The sequence below is a fragment of the Chenopodium album genome, chromosome 20 (assembly GCF_948465745.1).
Source record: "Chenopodium album chromosome 20, dcCheAlbu1.1, whole genome shotgun sequence".
NCBI lineage: Eukaryota > Viridiplantae > Streptophyta > Magnoliopsida > Caryophyllales > Amaranthaceae > Chenopodium > Chenopodium album.
Window position 1 is genome coordinate 3,475,352 of NC_137853.1, and position 16,335 is coordinate 3,491,686.

The 16,335-nt window shown below is 34.3% G+C and overlaps 6 protein-coding genes across 6 annotated transcripts; all 6 read right to left on the reverse strand.

The window, feature by feature from the left end:
- Nucleotides 1-235: 235 nt before the first annotated feature.
- LOC145599181 (F-box/LRR-repeat protein 13-like) lies at nt 236-1,731 on the reverse strand. Its single transcript, XM_081655589.1, has one exon. It carries the CDS (start codon nt 1,729-1,731, stop codon nt 391-393), a length of 1,341 nt encoding a protein of 446 aa, XP_081511715.1. The 3' UTR covers nt 236-390.
- Nucleotides 1,732-3,461: 1,730 nt separating this feature from the next.
- LOC145599182 (F-box/LRR-repeat protein 13-like) lies at nt 3,462-4,778 on the reverse strand. The gene has a single exon (XM_081655590.1). It carries the CDS (start codon nt 4,776-4,778, stop codon nt 3,462-3,464), a length of 1,317 nt encoding a protein of 438 aa, XP_081511716.1.
- Nucleotides 4,779-5,235: 457 nt separating this feature from the next.
- On the reverse strand, nt 5,236-6,666 carry LOC145599184 (FBD-associated F-box protein At4g10400-like). The gene has a single exon (XM_081655591.1). The coding sequence runs from the start codon at nt 6,664-6,666 to the stop codon at nt 5,236-5,238; it is 1,431 nt and encodes a 476-aa protein (XP_081511717.1).
- A 1,168-nt stretch (nt 6,667-7,834) lies between these two features.
- Nucleotides 7,835-9,271, reverse strand: LOC145599186 (F-box/FBD/LRR-repeat protein At4g26340-like). The gene has a single exon (XM_081655593.1). The coding sequence runs from the start codon at nt 9,269-9,271 to the stop codon at nt 7,835-7,837; it is 1,437 nt and encodes a 478-aa protein (XP_081511719.1).
- An 895-nt stretch (nt 9,272-10,166) lies between these two features.
- LOC145599188 (F-box protein At4g09920-like) lies at nt 10,167-11,579 on the reverse strand. The gene has a single exon (XM_081655596.1). The coding sequence runs from the start codon at nt 11,577-11,579 to the stop codon at nt 10,167-10,169; it is 1,413 nt and encodes a 470-aa protein (XP_081511722.1).
- Nucleotides 11,580-13,067: 1,488 nt separating this feature from the next.
- On the reverse strand, nt 13,068-15,913 carry LOC145599189 (PHD finger protein ALFIN-LIKE 3-like). The gene is made up of 5 exons (XM_081655597.1): nt 15,841-15,913; nt 15,636-15,668; nt 13,886-14,117; nt 13,548-13,611; nt 13,068-13,352 (listed from the first exon to the last, which is right to left on the reverse strand). The coding sequence occupies exons 1-5, from the start codon at nt 15,911-15,913 to the stop codon at nt 13,068-13,070; spliced, it is 687 nt and encodes a 228-aa protein (XP_081511723.1).
- Nucleotides 15,914-16,335: the final 422 nt, after the last annotated feature.

Sequence of the window (16,335 nt, forward strand, 5' to 3'; positions counted from 1 at the left end):
CCAAATTTGACTCCTATTTTTTATGCAGAATTGTAAGATCTAGGTGTAAAAGCATATTCCACAAAATAGTAAACATGTAATTTGTCTCTTTAAAGAAAATAGATTAATGCTACAATAAAAAATTCAATTATCAATTTTACATTCTTGAAGCACAAATGAAACTCAGGTCACTCCATATCTGAGAACCTGCAGACTATTATATTTGCTTAGATGTTAAGTCATTAGTGAAACTTACAATAATTTCAAGCTTCTCAACAAGAAGTCCTGAGGCGTATGTGGTATAACCTGTCTTTCGTAAAGCAAAAACATACGTAGTGAAGCTTGGAGTTCAGAAACAGGAGTTACTTCTTGAATGCCAAAAATCATACATGCCTTGCAGATTATGGACTGTCAGTAGACAGTAGGTGTCTCACCAAACAGAGGATCCTCAACATTTACTGTTATTTTGGTATTCCTTGGAACCAATAACAATGTTCTAGCTAACTTATATTCCTTCCATAGCTGACCTCTTTCACCATCATCATCTTCGCCATAACCATCATGAACGGAGGAAATATAAAGCCGGTCCATAACAGTTGCATTACTTAGAATGTACTCGAGCAACTTCACATCATTGGCATTACCCTGAGTATTCAATAATTTTATCTTCTTAAGCCGACTTAACAAGCACATTGGTATTGGATTTCGATCACCCCAATCCTTTTCATTCTTAGATAAATCTAAGGTAAGATTGACAAGATTATGAAAGACCGACCCAATATCATAATCCAAGCTATCAAGCGCATTGAACACAGCAAGACCATTTAACAGGTTAAGAGACTCAACACTGGAAAACCCTCGAAAAAGTACTGGTATATAACTAATAAATTCAGTCCTACTATAGCTAAAGTTCGAAAAGTCAAGATCTGCCCTGATCAATCTGCTTGGATACTGGTCAAACCTATACAGACCAAGAAAGCCGCGAATCTCAATGTGTTGGAGCAATGGTGCTTTAATGGTAAACACAAAATGGCGCGATTTTCCCCTGATAATCAAGGACTTGAGATTCTGAGCTGATATTGTCAGAAATTTCGAGTTAGCAGAATCTTCATCTATTTCCAAAGACAACATTTCTAACAAAGGGCAAGACTTAAACAATGTTTCAAACACTGATCTATTGTTGGTTGGCAGGTCAATTAGCACAAGTTTCTTCAAATTCGGAAGACTAATAATTCCAGTTTCTGGCAATTCACAGCATAAATTTCCACCCAATTCAAGTTCTACTAATGATTCAGTTTGAAATACACAAGACGGAAAACGAACATGAGGTCCAAGATAGTAAGGAAAGTCGCAACTTACCTTGATCTTATCCACTTTAAGGGCACAAACACGACGAATCCAGGATTCCAAATAAGCAGAACACACTTCAAATTCATCATTCTTCGCAGTTTGTGGGTAAGGAATACGTAGGTGGAAGGTTTTGATAAGTGGGGAGGCGATCCGGTTGAGAATATTGTCAACTGTGATGATGAATTGGAAGAATACTTCGGAGTTATCAGAGTCACTGGCACGCGGCCATGACTCGTCTAAGAAGAGGTGAGGGAGTTGTGTCCACAGGTAGCACCATCGGCGAGATAAGACAGAGGTGGCAACTGCGGATTTTAATGGGATGAGTGAAAGTATATCGACCAAAAGAGTTTCAGGGAGTGAGCTTAATCTGTCTTCTTCATAATTTAAGAGAGTTTCAGCCATTTTTGTTAAAATTTTTGAGTGAGATTTTTGTTTTGAACTCTCTCAAATAAGAAAGAAGTTGAATTGGTTGGTGGATACAAAATACTCTACCCAAGTAACCTTTGAATTATATATTGGAGGGATTAGAATAGAAAATTAAGACAGAGTTTACTATGAATATAAAAAGACTAAATAAAAATATTAGGGGCAAAAGTAACCAATACTAGTATGAAATTGTGACATCGAATCTTCTTTTCTAAGAACGCCAATGTTGACATTATTGACCAACTATTCAGATGATTCTAATGTACACATGTAGTCACATAAGTTTGGACTACCACAAAGCATGAAATAATTAATCAAGCCTCATATTGTTCTTGATGAGTCTAAAGAAAAACTAAGGCATACATTATTTAACTGAAAAATTCGTCGTCTTCAGCAAAGCACTTGTGTTAGTTATCCAACCCAGTCATTTATAGAAGTACTTCGTACCTACATTACTTGATGCACGAATATAAACTCCATTAAACTCAATCTCGCAAGTTAAAGAACTCCTTGGAAGGCCGAACAATATACCACAGAAGTCATATTCCTTCCGTAATTGATTTTTTTTGTAATCGCCAAAGTTATAATTATTCTTACTAGCAATGCATTGCTTTTGAGAGGCATTTTCGTGAAGAGCGTCATGAACATGGTATGCAGTGCCTAGGAATACCGAACTCTCAGATCTTTTATGAGATTACTGAGATTGATGAGGCAGAGAAGTTGTGGGAGGATATTCGACCGAGACAGGAAATAATCCAGTGGTGTCCTGTATCAGATGAGGTTTATGAAGATGCAGGCAGTAACATCCATCTACACTAAGAAGACCAACACTATTATTATTAGGCAGGGCTTTATCTGATTAATGTGCTTTTATCTTTCATTATTGATTTGTAGTCTTTTGTTGAACTGAGTAGCTTGTGTCTGAATCAGACTTTTGTAACAGATTCCTAATATGTATTGAGAATAACAGATTTTTCTAATTCCGTTTAGTTAACTGATATTCGTATAAGTAGCTATTTACAGAAAAAATCATACACGATAATATATACTTGTATTACACAGGGTGGCATATTAAATTGTCTTCTGTCACTTAATAAGCAAGTATTTTCAGAACAGGAACATTATAAACAAGCAATTTAAATGTCAGACGAAAAATCACCTGTTTTTCAATTAAAACCTAGAACCTAATGTCATTTTAAGGAGATTTATGTTTAAGCAAAAAAATTTCAGGATGAAAAGTCTCTAAACTCCCAACAGACAAAATTCGACTTCTATGTTCTCTGCAGAACTTCAGATGAAATTTGACTCTTAAGTTCTGTGCAGAACTTAAAGATCTAAAATGTAATAACATACTCCACAAATACTCAAATAGTAAACATGTAATAATTTGTCTCTTATCAGAAAGCAGATTAATGCTACAATACATGTGCCGCACTCCAACAATCTATAGTGTATCAATATTACATGAAACTGCAGACTAGATTTGCATAGATGGTAAGGACATAAGTGGTAATCATATTCCTCTGCAGTACTGATTTCAAGCATTTCGACAAGCATCCTGAGGCGTATGTGGTATAACCTGTCTTTCGCAAGGCAAGAACATACGTAGTAGTGAAGCTTGGAGTTCTGTCTTTCACTTCTTACATGCCAAAATCATACCTGCCTTGCAGATTTTGGACTGCTGTCACCCTGTCAGGTGTCTCACCCTACAGAGGATCCTCAACATTTACTGTTATTTTGGTATTCCTTGGAACCAATAACAATGTTCTAGCTAACTTATATTCCTTCCATAGCTGACCTCTTTCACCATCATCATCTTCGCCATAACCATCATGAACGGAGGAAATATAAAGCCGGTCCATAACAGTTGCATTACTTAGAATGTACTCGAGCAACTTCACATCATTGGCATTACCCTGAGTATTCAATAATTTTATCTTCTTAAGCCGACTTAACAAGCACATTGGTATTGGATTTCGATCACCCCAATCCTTTTCATTCTTAGATAAATCTAAGGTAAGATTGACAAGATTATGAAAGACCGACCCAATATCATAATCCAAGCTATCAAGCGCATTGAACACAGCAAGACCATTTAACAGGTTAAGAGACTCAACACTGGAAAACCCTCGAAAAAGTACTGGTATATAACTAATAAATTCAGTCCTACTATAGCTAAAGTTCGAAATGTCAAGATCTGCCCTGATCAGTCTGCTTGGATAATTGCCAAACTCATACAGACCAAGAAAACCGCGAATCTCAATGTGTTGGAGCAATGGTGCTTCAATTGTAAACACAAAATGCCGCGATTTTCCCCTGATAATCAAGGACTTGAGATTCTGAGCTGATATTGTCAGAAATTCCGAGTTAGCAGAATCTTCATCTATTTCCAAAGACAACATTTCTAACAAAGGGCAAGACTTAAACAATGTTTCAAACACTGATCTATTGTTGGTTGGCAGGTCAATTAGCACAAGTTTCTTCAAATTCGGAAGACTAATAATTCTAGTTTCTGGCAATTTACAGCATAAATTTCCACCCAATTCAAGTTCTACTAATGATTCAGTTTGAAATACACAAGACGGAAAACGAACATGAGGTCCAAGATAGTAAGGAAAGTCGCAACTTACCTTGATCTTATCCACTTTAAGGGCACAAACACGACGAATCCAGGATTCCAAATAAGCAGAACACACTTCAAATTCATCATTCTTCGCAGTTTGTGGGTAAGGAATATGTAGGTGGAAGGTTTTGATAAGTGGAGAGGCGATCCGGTTGAGAATATTGTCAACTGTGATGATGAATTGGAAGAATACTTCGGAGTTATCAGAGTCAGTGGCACGCGGCCATGACTCGTCTAAGAAGAGGTGAGGGAGTTGTGTCCACAGGTAGCACCATCGGCGAGATAAGACAGAGGTGGCAACTGCGGATTTTAATGGGATGAGTGAAAGTATATCGACCAAAAGAGTTTCAGGGAGTGAGCTTAATCTGTCTTCTTCATAATTTAAGAGAGTTTCAGCCATTTTTGTTAAAATTTTTGAGTGAGATTTTTGTTTTGAACTCTCTCAAATAAGAAAGAAGTTGAATTGGTTGATGGATACAAAATACTCTACCCAAGTAACCTTTGAATTATATATTGGAGGGATTAGAATAGAAAATTAAGACAGAGTTTACTATGAATATAAAAAGACTAAATAAAAATATTAGAGCAAAAGTAACCAATAGTACTATAGTAGTATCTAATGTGACATCAAATCTTCTTCTCTAAGAACACCAATGTTGACATAATTGACCAATTGTTCAGATGATTCTAATGTAGACATATAGTCACATAAGTTTGGACTACCACAAAGCATAAGATAATTAATCAAGCCTCATATTGTTCTTAATGAGTCTAAAGAAAAACTAAGGTCTAAGGCATACATTATTTAACTGAAAAATTCGTCGTCTTCAGCAAAGCACTTGTGTTATCCAACCCAGTCATTTATAGAAGTACTCCGTACCTACATTACTTGATGCACGAATATAAACTCCATTAAACTCAATCTCGCAAGTTAAAGAACTCCTTGGAAGGCCGAACAATATACCACAGAACTGATATTCCTTCCGTAATTGATTTTTTTTGTAGTCGCCGAAGTTATAATTATTCTTACTAGCAATGCAAGAAATGTAAAGCTTCTCCAAAACATGTGCATTACTTAGAATGACTTCAACCAAATTGGCCTCATTGTAGCCTCCAATAATATTGATTTCCAACAAGTCTATCTTCTTGAGTTTCGGTAACAAACACAATGGTATCGCGGATCCCCAATTGATAATAGTCTTAGATAAAGCCAATCGAAGATGAGTTAGATTACGAAAGAGTGACCAAACATTGGCATCCACGGGAAAAAGGGCATTATTGTAGATAGCAAGACCACCCTCTAGTTTTAAGTAGTTAGCATTCGACATCCCTCGAACAAGAACAGGTAATAAGGTATAAAGAGCATTTCCTTGCTTGAATCTACAATTCCTATCGATAGAATCCCTAAACACAATAGATGCACTTTTCAAATAACTAAGAGCCTCGACGAAGCAATACGATGCAATACAATCTTTAATTTCGATCTCTTCCAACAAGGGTGTATGAATCACAAATTTTTTTATCAAAAACGACGAGACAGATGTACTATTAATCACCAAAACTTTCAAATTTGGAGCTGATATATCTATTACGTAGTTTGATATGTTATAATAATCCTTGGACAAATCGAATGTCAAGATCAAAGTCTCCAATAAAGAACAATACTTAAGAATTGCCTTCAATGATTCAAGGTTGAACAACTGATAAATACCTAGTTTAAACCTCTTCAGATTAGGAAGATTAACAATACCTTTTTGAAGATTTCTACAATAGTAACATCCATCTAATTCGAGGTTTACGAGTGATTGGATTTCGAAAACACAACTTGGTATATGTATGCCAAACCTGGAAAATTTAGAAAAGCTTATATCTAAACTTACAAGATTTAAGGTGGAAATTCGAGAAAGACTTGAATACACAAACATTAATAGTTTTACGAATAGATCATCCTCCAAATATTGGTCATTATCGAAGTGTTTCAAATGTAGTTTTGAGGTTTGGATACGCGGGGAGGTGAATTGATTGAGGATGTGACTGAAAGATGATATAAATTTTTTAAAGTTTTTTTCTCCGCTATTTATGTCGATGATAAGGTTACGATTAACGTTACAAAGCTCGGTCCAAAGAGGTCGCCAACGGCGGGACAAGATCGAAGTAGCAACGGCAGAATTGATAGGAAGAAGGGATAATATTTCGATCAATAGAGCGTCCGGGAGAGAGCTTAATCTGTCTTCTTTGCCACCATTGTTGTTGTTGTTGTTGTCGATGAGGAAATTTAATTCATCCATATTATGATTCATGTGAATTTCTTAAGGTTTTTGAAGAGGTTTCAATAGGGTTTAATCAAGGTTTAGGAGGATGGCAATGAATGAAAGTATGATATGGAATGAAAAGTTAATTATATTTATATATACACTCCTTTGTTTTTTTTGTTTTTTTTTTTTTTTTTTTGAGGAATTTATATATACACTCCTAGTTCTAAATATTATTGGGCTCAATGCATAAAAAAATATTATTGGGCTCAATTTTGTCCATCTCCTTTATCATTAACACATCGACTTTTTTTTTTTTTTTTTTGACAGGATTAACACATCGACTTTGGCTTAACCTTTCCGATAACTAAGTTAAATTATTATCTTAATTATAAAAAATCAATCTTAATATGAAAAAAACACTTTAATTACGACTTTTTTTTTTTCACTTTAATTACGACTTTAATTAATTAGATAAAAAATGTTTGACAATAAAAATCAATTCAACTGGTAAGATATCATTAAAAACTTCTATATCTTTTTATATGCATAAAAGCTACAAAAACATGATACAAGTAAGATATATGATGAGACAAATTTAACAATATGACACATAATTTTAGAATAATATATTATCTTTTATAAATTCATGGTAATGTATGGCCAAAGTTTTCAAATTTGACCCGAAAAACAGCATTGGGGCGAAAATAAAGAGACATAGGAAATTTGGGTTACTTTAGGGTCACAAGGGTTATTTAGACAATGTTTTATAGGGTAATTAGTCAATGTTATAGAAATTATTCGATAAATGTCATAAGGGTTGCTTTGAATCGGATTGACTATTGAATCAATTTATAATTAATCATCGGGGCTTGTCCCTCCCCTTCACCAATTTATAGTTAATCATCAATCTCATTCATTAATTTGACAAATTAGATGATGAAATCGTTTTAGAACGTTACTCACTTACTTTGTAACGTAATCCGTATGTTTAGTTATAAAACACTCACCATTGTCAGTAACCTTTTCCATATATGATGAAAATTAAATCAATCTTGTATAATATGCCTCAAAAGGATTATTGGCATGACTACAACTCCAAGTATTAAGTACAAAAATTGCAAATTTGTTACAATTAAGCTAATTACAGCTAGTATATAATTAATCTAAGTATATGATGTATGCTTCTAATAATTGCTTTGCTTCACGAATTGCCACACTTAATTATTGACGTCTTAATACGTAACCCTGAAAATACGATTTGGCATCGACGAGATGAACTTATTTTGCACTCGGATAATTTTTTCCAAAACAATAACTCCCTGCCTAGATCACTAATTTCGGAGGATTCAAATCTTTTGGTGAAGGTACATATGACCTGTTCCAAAACTAGGCCTTTTAGTAGAAAATACTCTAACACCTCCAACAAATTCTTTTCTCCGTTGTAAAAAATCATAGCTACCTTTATCTCTATTTTCTTGATATGATGCAATAAACACAATGGCGGAGAATCCTTTGGATGAATTAAAACATCAACGTGAGAGACTTCACTGCTCACGCTAATATAAAGATTTTCCAATTTCGTACATGACTTGAGCAATGGCCACAATACCTTAAACTCGCGGCCATAACATCCCATGAATCGTAAGTGAGTCAAATTAGGAAACAACAACGGCGTCCCTAAGGAGTATGAACGAACATCAAATATGAGGGACTTAACATTAGAGATTAGTCCGAGAAACTCCGTGATCGCATCCTTTGTATTTGGTGCAATAATTCTCGGTTTCCTAACAACACTTATCCCTGCTTCACACAATGCATTAGGATTCCTGACAAAGCGAAATTCAAATAGAGATTCAACATCGAGCATCAAGTATTCCAATCGAGGGGCATCGATTACAACTTTTGCCCTATATTCATTAAGTACAGCTATATTCAACCGCAACAAATTTTGACATAATATTGATATTGATGTTATGTCGGTAAATATAACACTTGCATTAATATTAGGCAATGAAGTAACTATTAAGCTTAAATCTTCGAGTGATGGGCAAGACTCGATTAGTTTTTCCCAAAAAACACTCTCCAAAGGCAACACTTGAATACTCAATTTCTTCAAATTAGGAAGATTGAATATTGATTTAGTATCACCGTTGAAAACATGCCTAGGAAAAATGCAAATAATACCAATGTTTAGTTCAAGTGTTACCAGTGAAGGAGTTTGTAATATAAACGAAAAGACTTTGAACCTCATTGCTGCAACATTATTATCAGTTACAAGTCTTAAACGGATGTCTTCGACTTTTCGATGATGGATGTGTTGAAACCATGAATCAAGGGGAAAATAAAATAACCACGGGTCATGAAGATGGAGAGTAAAACTACGAATCATCGGAGAGGTGAGCTTCTTGAAGACTTTGTTAATAGCACCAAAACATTCAAAAGTATTGTACATACCTTTGAAAAGTATGCTATTGAGTTTCAGAGAAGTGATTTGAGGCCATAGATAAAGCCATCGAGACGATAAAACAGCGGTGGCAGCCGCGGAGTTGATAGGAAGACGAGATAGAATATCGATGAGGATGCAATCAGGAAGAGAGCTCAATCTATCTTCTCCACCACTACTACGGGATATCTTCATTGATCTCGTTCTCTTAGTGCTTCTTTAATTTTCTTGATTTTAAGAAGAGGAATAATCGCATAATTATAATAGTTGATAGATTATTTGATCTTAGTGCTTTTTTTTAGAAAAAAAATAAATTAATAATTGATCTTAGTGCTTCAACGTAGTATAAGATATATATAGAGATAGAGTTTGCTAACTAATTTTTTTTGGGGTGTTTATAAATTAAAAATCCAAAAATAAATAAATAAATAAATAAATAAAAAATTATAAAAAAAAATAATAAAAAAAAAACTTTCATCAGTTTCTTTTAGATGACACGACCTTCAGCTCCCTAATTTTAATATATATATCGACAATATATATATACACAATATAGAAGAAGATGTAACTTACCTGAAACTCCTAACCCAATAAACTTACCAAATATACGTTATTACTTATTAGCATAAATAAACCTACTAAAAAGCCCTAGCATAAAGGTTACAAAATCAACTAGCATAAGGGTTACTAAAATCACGCCCGTGTATTACCAAGTAATAGTATAGTACCCATATTTTAATGTTAATAAACAAACTTACCCTTACATGTATTTTAATTTTATTAATGAGAGGAGAGCAAACCCAAAATCTCCCCCTCTCATAGTGCCACAATTAAAAATATAAATATCTTCAATTAATATCAATTAAGCAACAATATAACTTCAAAGGATTACAAATTTACAATAGAGAAAATAAAACGAAATTTCAATATATTGTTTCCTTTTGCAATACAAATTTCAATATTATTTGCACAAATGTAATCAATCAAATCAAAAGAGTCAATAACAAATTAAACAAAAGTTCTTCCATAACTACATCAACATCAATAGAAATTTTTTATTAATCATCTGCAAGATGATTTAACTTATGCTTCACTTGCAAATTATGTAACCATTTGGTCCCTTTATGAGCTTGCATTTTTCACCAGAATGTTTAATTCTGAGATATTTCCCCGAAAATTCAACTTGATAGCGCGTTGATAAAAATCTTACCCAATCAAATATCTCCTTACAAGCTTTAACTTCCTGGTTTTTTTCTTCTTCTAAAATCTCACCATTTGGATCATTAGTAATCTTGATAATAAACCGGTCCAATGCGCGTGCATGAGTTAGCAAGTACTTTATAAGATTCAAAGCATCATTGTTGAGCATTAGTGAAGACATAAAGTTCATCTCTATCTTCTTGGCATGGATTAGTATGTTTGGAGGCTCGATGTAACAAAGGAGCCACAAGTATTCCCATGTACCGAAACTTGTGAAGTTAACGGTAAGAGTCTCTAGTAGAGGACATCTTTCGAGTAATGCTAAGAGTGTCTTTGTGTCCTCCCCGGAACAAGGCATGGTACATATAAGACGAGTCAAATTAATAAACATTCTTGTCATTGCACCTATCATCATAGGTCTCCATACACTAAGAGATCTTACTCTAGAAATCGCGTCAAAAAAATTTGTTGTCACCTCTCCTTTACTAAGATTGCCACTTATATAGGCCTCAACTAACATAACAGGGGAATTGACAAAGCTAAAATTTGGGAAAAAACCATTATTAGAATCCAATTTTAAGTACTCCAAATTAGGAGCATCAATTACAATATTTCTCATAAGATATTGACCTGAGAATGATATACTCAATTTCTTCAAATTTGGACCTAATAATGAAATTTTATTAGGAACCAAATATCCTGTCCTGCATATTATAGAACAAAAATATAAACACAAGTCTTCGAGTAATGGACAAGACTTCATTAGTGACTCGAAAAACGTGCATTGTTTTGTTTGAGTGAAATTGATTTGTATAGCAAGCTTTTTTAAATTCGGGATCTTAAGGTCATTAAGAGGCAAATTCAAAGATAAATCACCATACAATTCAAGCACTAACAACGAGTGTATTTGGAATATCACGGGAAAAGAGATTAGACCGTCGTAACCCTTTGTTGTTATCTTGATCTCCTCAATCTTCCATCGATCTGAAACACGGTCAAACCACAAATCGATTTGATCCAACCCATACTTGTTAACATGGCACTCTATGTCTAGACAAAATCTTCTAATTAGCGGCGAAGTGAGCTTTGGCAGTATTTTTTTGGGGAAGGAAGTCCAAAACTTAAAGGGTCCTTTGGAGTGCTTGATAAGAATATAAATAGTGGTGACTTCAACCCACAGATGCAGCCATCGCCGCGATACAAAGCTCGTGTTGATAGCATCATTGAGGGTGATTAAAGAGAGTATATCAACGAGGATAGCATCAGGAAGAGAGCTTATTCTGTCGTACTTTGTATTACTCATGTTGAAGTTTAGCTCAATTTTTTTGCTACAAAATCGTGAGTTTCGATGAATTATTGTATGTAACAATGGTATAGTGTACAGATCTCATATGTGCATATTTATTGTATATATGCTAATTGTTATATAATCTTCTTAACTTAATTAGTTAATTATAATTATCATTGTACGGGAAATAACAATAAACCAAAAGATATTGCTACAAGTCTATTGGCCATTTTATGTTTTGTGTGTGTCAAGTAAATATGTTTTAGTAAATTCACATAATCCTCATTAAAAATCAAGTATTTATACAATATCACACTCTTGGTTCTTCAATGACTTGTAGTACATTTCTTGTTTATGGAAAATAAAATTGTTTGGCTCTAATATCATGTCAAATTAATTTTGATTATTTTTTTTTTATTCTAACAATCACTACATGATAAATGTTATATAATGTTTAACATATCGATCACAAACTAGGATTATATATATCAGCATGACAGCATATATCTCATACTGGTATGTATCAAAATAGTTTCACATCTATATCATACAAAAAAAAAAAAAAAAAAATAATTATTCACATCTATATTATATTTAGAAGTAGGATCTATAAGAGGGGAGCATCAAGATTTTGATGGAGTATTTGTTCCCATTCTAGAATTTTCGGGAAAATAAGGTTATTAGTAAAGGTGGGCATGGGCGTGTAAATATTGAAAATTGGCACGGCACGGAACGGGCACGGCACGCCGGCACGATCCGTCGGCACGTAAAAATCGATTTTGTATACTATATCTTTATTTAAAAATAAAAAAATTAAAAAAAAGCGTGGTGGCCCGCGGCACGGCCCGCCATGTACGTGGACTGTGCCGTGGGCTAGGATGTGCCAAAACTTGGCCCGGCGCACAAATCCCCTTTTTGTTTAGCCGATATCTCTATTACGCCGGCACGAGCCCCACCCCGGCACGGCCAAGCACGGCCCGCAACGGCACGGCACGGCACAATGCCCATCTTTATCGACAAGTTGGTGCTCATATTTTCTCTAGAATTATCTACTTGAACATTCTAGAGAATTATTGTCATGCCAACCCCCAAAACCGAATGGAAAACACCCGCCCTATCATCCTAACCTCTAGAAAATGCCCCAACTCCCAGGCCAACCAACCCCCAGGAAACGCCCCCTCCCACCCCTACCCTCGAAACTGGCCAGAAATAGCCCCTCCCCACACCAAACCCTGACACCGCCCCCCCCCCCCCCCTTCCTTTACCCCTCCTTGGAAAACGACCTCCTCCCTTCCTCAACCCTCGAAACCACCTTAGTGGGAAACTATATATAGTTGTAAGTATTATGATCGATCAAGCACAAGAACTAAAATATGTTTTTCCATGGTCTATATAAAATATGAAAATTAAAAATCCAAACTACATCGAATCAAATCCCATCCGCAACTAAGATTAGTAGCGGAATACTTGTTTAAAAACATACATTGATTATCTAGTTGATCATCAAACAATGACACACTTTCCAAATAGTTTCCAGCAAGACACGGTGCATTGATGCCATGATTGATCATCGCTGCAAGATGTACATATGTACTTCTTGATGCGATCAGCCATGACGGGCGTCACGTTCACGCACTTGCCATGGAACCATGCATCACACATGTCACAGCACACCCAAAGCTCATTCAGTTTGTCACTTTTGCGACATTTTCCACAGTCTTTGTCCTCGTCTTCATTCACTTCCTCCTCTTCTCCATCCTCCTCCTCCTCTTCGTCTGAGGAAGAATCCTTCGAGTGCAAATCAAGATTGATTAGGTTAGTGTCTAAGCAAAGGAATTGAAATTAATTAAGGGGATGCCCACAAAATAAACCAACAACTTTATTCAATTGTGAAGCCTATAATAATGAAAAAAAGTTGATTTATTTACGAAACTGCCCCCATGAAAAACAGGTTATAAGCATATATAGGGTGAGGGGTTTTACCTGGTCAGCCACAACTTCCTCAATTAAATAAGGGAATTCATTCACCATATCAAACAACTGAGCCCTACATAACATACATATATGTCAACTGAAATCCAATAAAATAAAACTACAATTTATGCAATAAGATCAAACATATAAATAATGGCACAAACTATTGACATAATTTATCAAATAAGATACATATAACATACTAAAAGAGCTCATAATATTATGATGCACTTAAGCAATATATATAAGAATGGTGCTCAATTAATGCAGCAGAATTATACAAGTAGTAGGCAGGAAAAAGCTAAGAAGGATGGTATATACAAGTCAGAAGAGGGTTATAACAATACCTTTGAGCTTTATCAAACCCGAATTTAGCGCCTTCATAAAATGCAACCGAAAGCAACCAAGCATCACTGTGAACAGCAACCATCTTTAGCCAGTCTTTCTTCTTAATTATCCCATCCCTTGCGAAATTGATGCCCAAAGTCGGATCCGGAACCTCAGGAGGTATATTCTCTGATGGAAGACTAAGTTCCCACTCCTCATTTGGTTTCCCATACAAGCAAAGGTTCAGTTTCTCTGTTCAACAATGAGCATATATACACATTAAGGTTCATAACTAAATAACTCAAGAATATATACTACATATATTAGCTTAGTATACAAAACTTTTGATCGATCGATGAGTAACAACTTAGACAAGGCAGATATAGGCAAACAAAATTGACAACAATATAAACAAACACCTCCACCTCAAAGTAATAAAATAAATTAAAAGATATAATTTCTATGAATTTACAAATGCTATATACATGCATCATATTACAAATGCTCGGTTGTTTTTTTTTTACTTGCAACACAACCTCATGTACCTTGAGAAGTGATTATGGAAGGTATATATACGGACTAATAATACCTAAATACCCTTACCCTTCTCTCTTGACAGTGTTTAAATTATTTTTTAAAATGATCCGTTTGCCCACTCTAATTATCAAGCGCTTCATTCAAATTTGTACTGTTAGGCTATGTCGTGAGTAGAAGAAAATAGAGGAAATACAAATGTACAATTTGCTGTTAGCCAAACCTTAAAACCCACACATCAACTGTGTTGCAACTTAAATTAAGCACAAAAACGAAAGACACGAATAAGCACCAATAAGTCCCATTTTCATTTTTGATGAATTCGCATTGATCCAATAAATTACAAAAACATAAGATACAAATTAGCACCAGTAATTCTTAATTCATGAATTTGCATTCATCCAACAAACCACAAGATGAAAGACTCAAATTAGCTCCAATAATTCCCAATTTCATGAATTTGCATACACCCAACAAAGCACAGAAATGAAAGACGCAAATTAGCACCAATAATTCCCAATTTCGTGAATTTGCAATCATCCAACTAACCACAAAAATGAAAGACAAATTAAGACCAATAATAATTCCCAATTTCATGAATGTGCATTCATCCAACAAACCACAAAAATGAATGACGAAAATTAGCACCAATAATTCCCAATTTCATGAATTGGCATTCATCCAACAAACCACAAAATTGAAAGACCCAAAGTAACACCAATAATTCCCAATTTCATGAATTTGCATTCATCCAACAAATCATAAAAATGAAAGACACAAATTAGCACCAATAATTCCCAATTTCATGGATTTGCATTCATCCAACAAACCACGCACAAAAATGAAAGACACAAATGAGCACCAACAATTATTCAATCCAAATTTCAATTCATGAATTTGCATCTATTCAACAAGACATTAGATCGACACGTAACAGTTACAACCAGATCGAATTACCCTATAAACTTTTCTTTATCATCAAGTAATAAAACAACAACAAAACCTTAGTCCTAACAATTTGGGGATATTAACAAGTAATAATAATAAAATTTCAAACCTCCAAAAATCATCAAACTTGAAAATACAACCAAATTATTAAAATCCAATTGTGCTTTGTGCATGAATTAATTGACTTTCAGCATTTTTTAAAAATGTCATATGACTTCACGTTAACGATGATTAAACAAAAACCCTAATCAAAGTACATATACAGATGATCGATCAATAAACCCTAACCTGGATCGCACTGCTCGTAAAGATCATCAGATTCTGCAAAAATGAACAAGAAAACAATGTAAAAAACATTAAGTCTAACAAATTCTTCGTATCATTTCTTGTAAGAAATAATCAAAAAAAAAAAAAAAAAAAAAAAACAAAACAAAAAACCATTTCTTGTAAATAAAAAAAAAAAAAAAAAAAAAAAAAAAAAAAATAGACAAACCAGTAGTGAGAGCCTTAAGCAAAGCAGCACGTCGACCTTGCCAATTCTTAAAAACTTGTTCAAGGTTTGCCATTTTCAATCAATTGTTTGATCTAGTAAAATTTTAAAGAAAAAATTAAAAGAAAATTTGTGTCTGAGAATTTCTGGAGAAATGAGAAAATGCAGTACTGCAAGAGCATGGGAGAAAGACAAACGCAGTGAGTTTGAGTGAAGGTTGACCTAACATTATTTATACTAACACTGTCAGCTTTAGAGTGTGTTCGACAATATCTTTTTCGATATTTGTATTTGTAGATAAAGTTGTCGCGCTTTTAAGTGACATTATTAAATTCAAAGGTTATTTATAATTACTTCGGAACTAAAATCATACCAATTATATAAATTTGATAGGAGGGGTTAAACGACTAATAAAGACTTTCTCTTTTACTTAAGTGTACGTAGATTCGGTATATCTTAAAAAAAACATAGATTCGAAAGACATATCATTCAAAAATT

Excerpts from the sequence above, each read along its gene's own strand:
- LOC145599188 (XM_081655596.1), bottom strand. The coding sequence starts at position 11,579 with ATGAGTAATACAAAGTACGACAGAATAAGCTCTCTTCCTGATGCTATC.
- LOC145599184 (XM_081655591.1), bottom strand. The coding sequence starts at position 6,666 with ATGGATGAATTAAATTTCCTCATCGACAACAACAACAACAACAATGGT.
- LOC145599189 (XM_081655597.1), bottom strand. The coding sequence starts at position 15,913 with ATGGCAAACCTTGAACAAGTTTTTAAGAATTGGCAAGGTCGACGTGCT. Across the intron at positions 14,118-15,635 it reads TTACGAGCAGTGCGATCCAG|AGAAACTGAACCTTTGCTTG; the intron begins GTTAGGGTTTAT and ends ATTGTTGAACAG. Across the intron at positions 13,353-13,547 it reads AGGAAGTTGTGGCTGACCAG|GATTCTTCCTCAGACGAAGA; the intron begins GTAAAACCCCTC and ends TTGCACTCGAAG.
- LOC145599186 (XM_081655593.1), bottom strand. The coding sequence starts at position 9,271 with ATGAAGATATCCCGTAGTAGTGGTGGAGAAGATAGATTGAGCTCTCTT.
- LOC145599182 (XM_081655590.1), bottom strand. The coding sequence starts at position 4,778 with ATGGCTGAAACTCTCTTAAATTATGAAGAAGACAGATTAAGCTCACTC.
- LOC145599181 (XM_081655589.1), bottom strand. The coding sequence starts at position 1,731 with ATGGCTGAAACTCTCTTAAATTATGAAGAAGACAGATTAAGCTCACTC.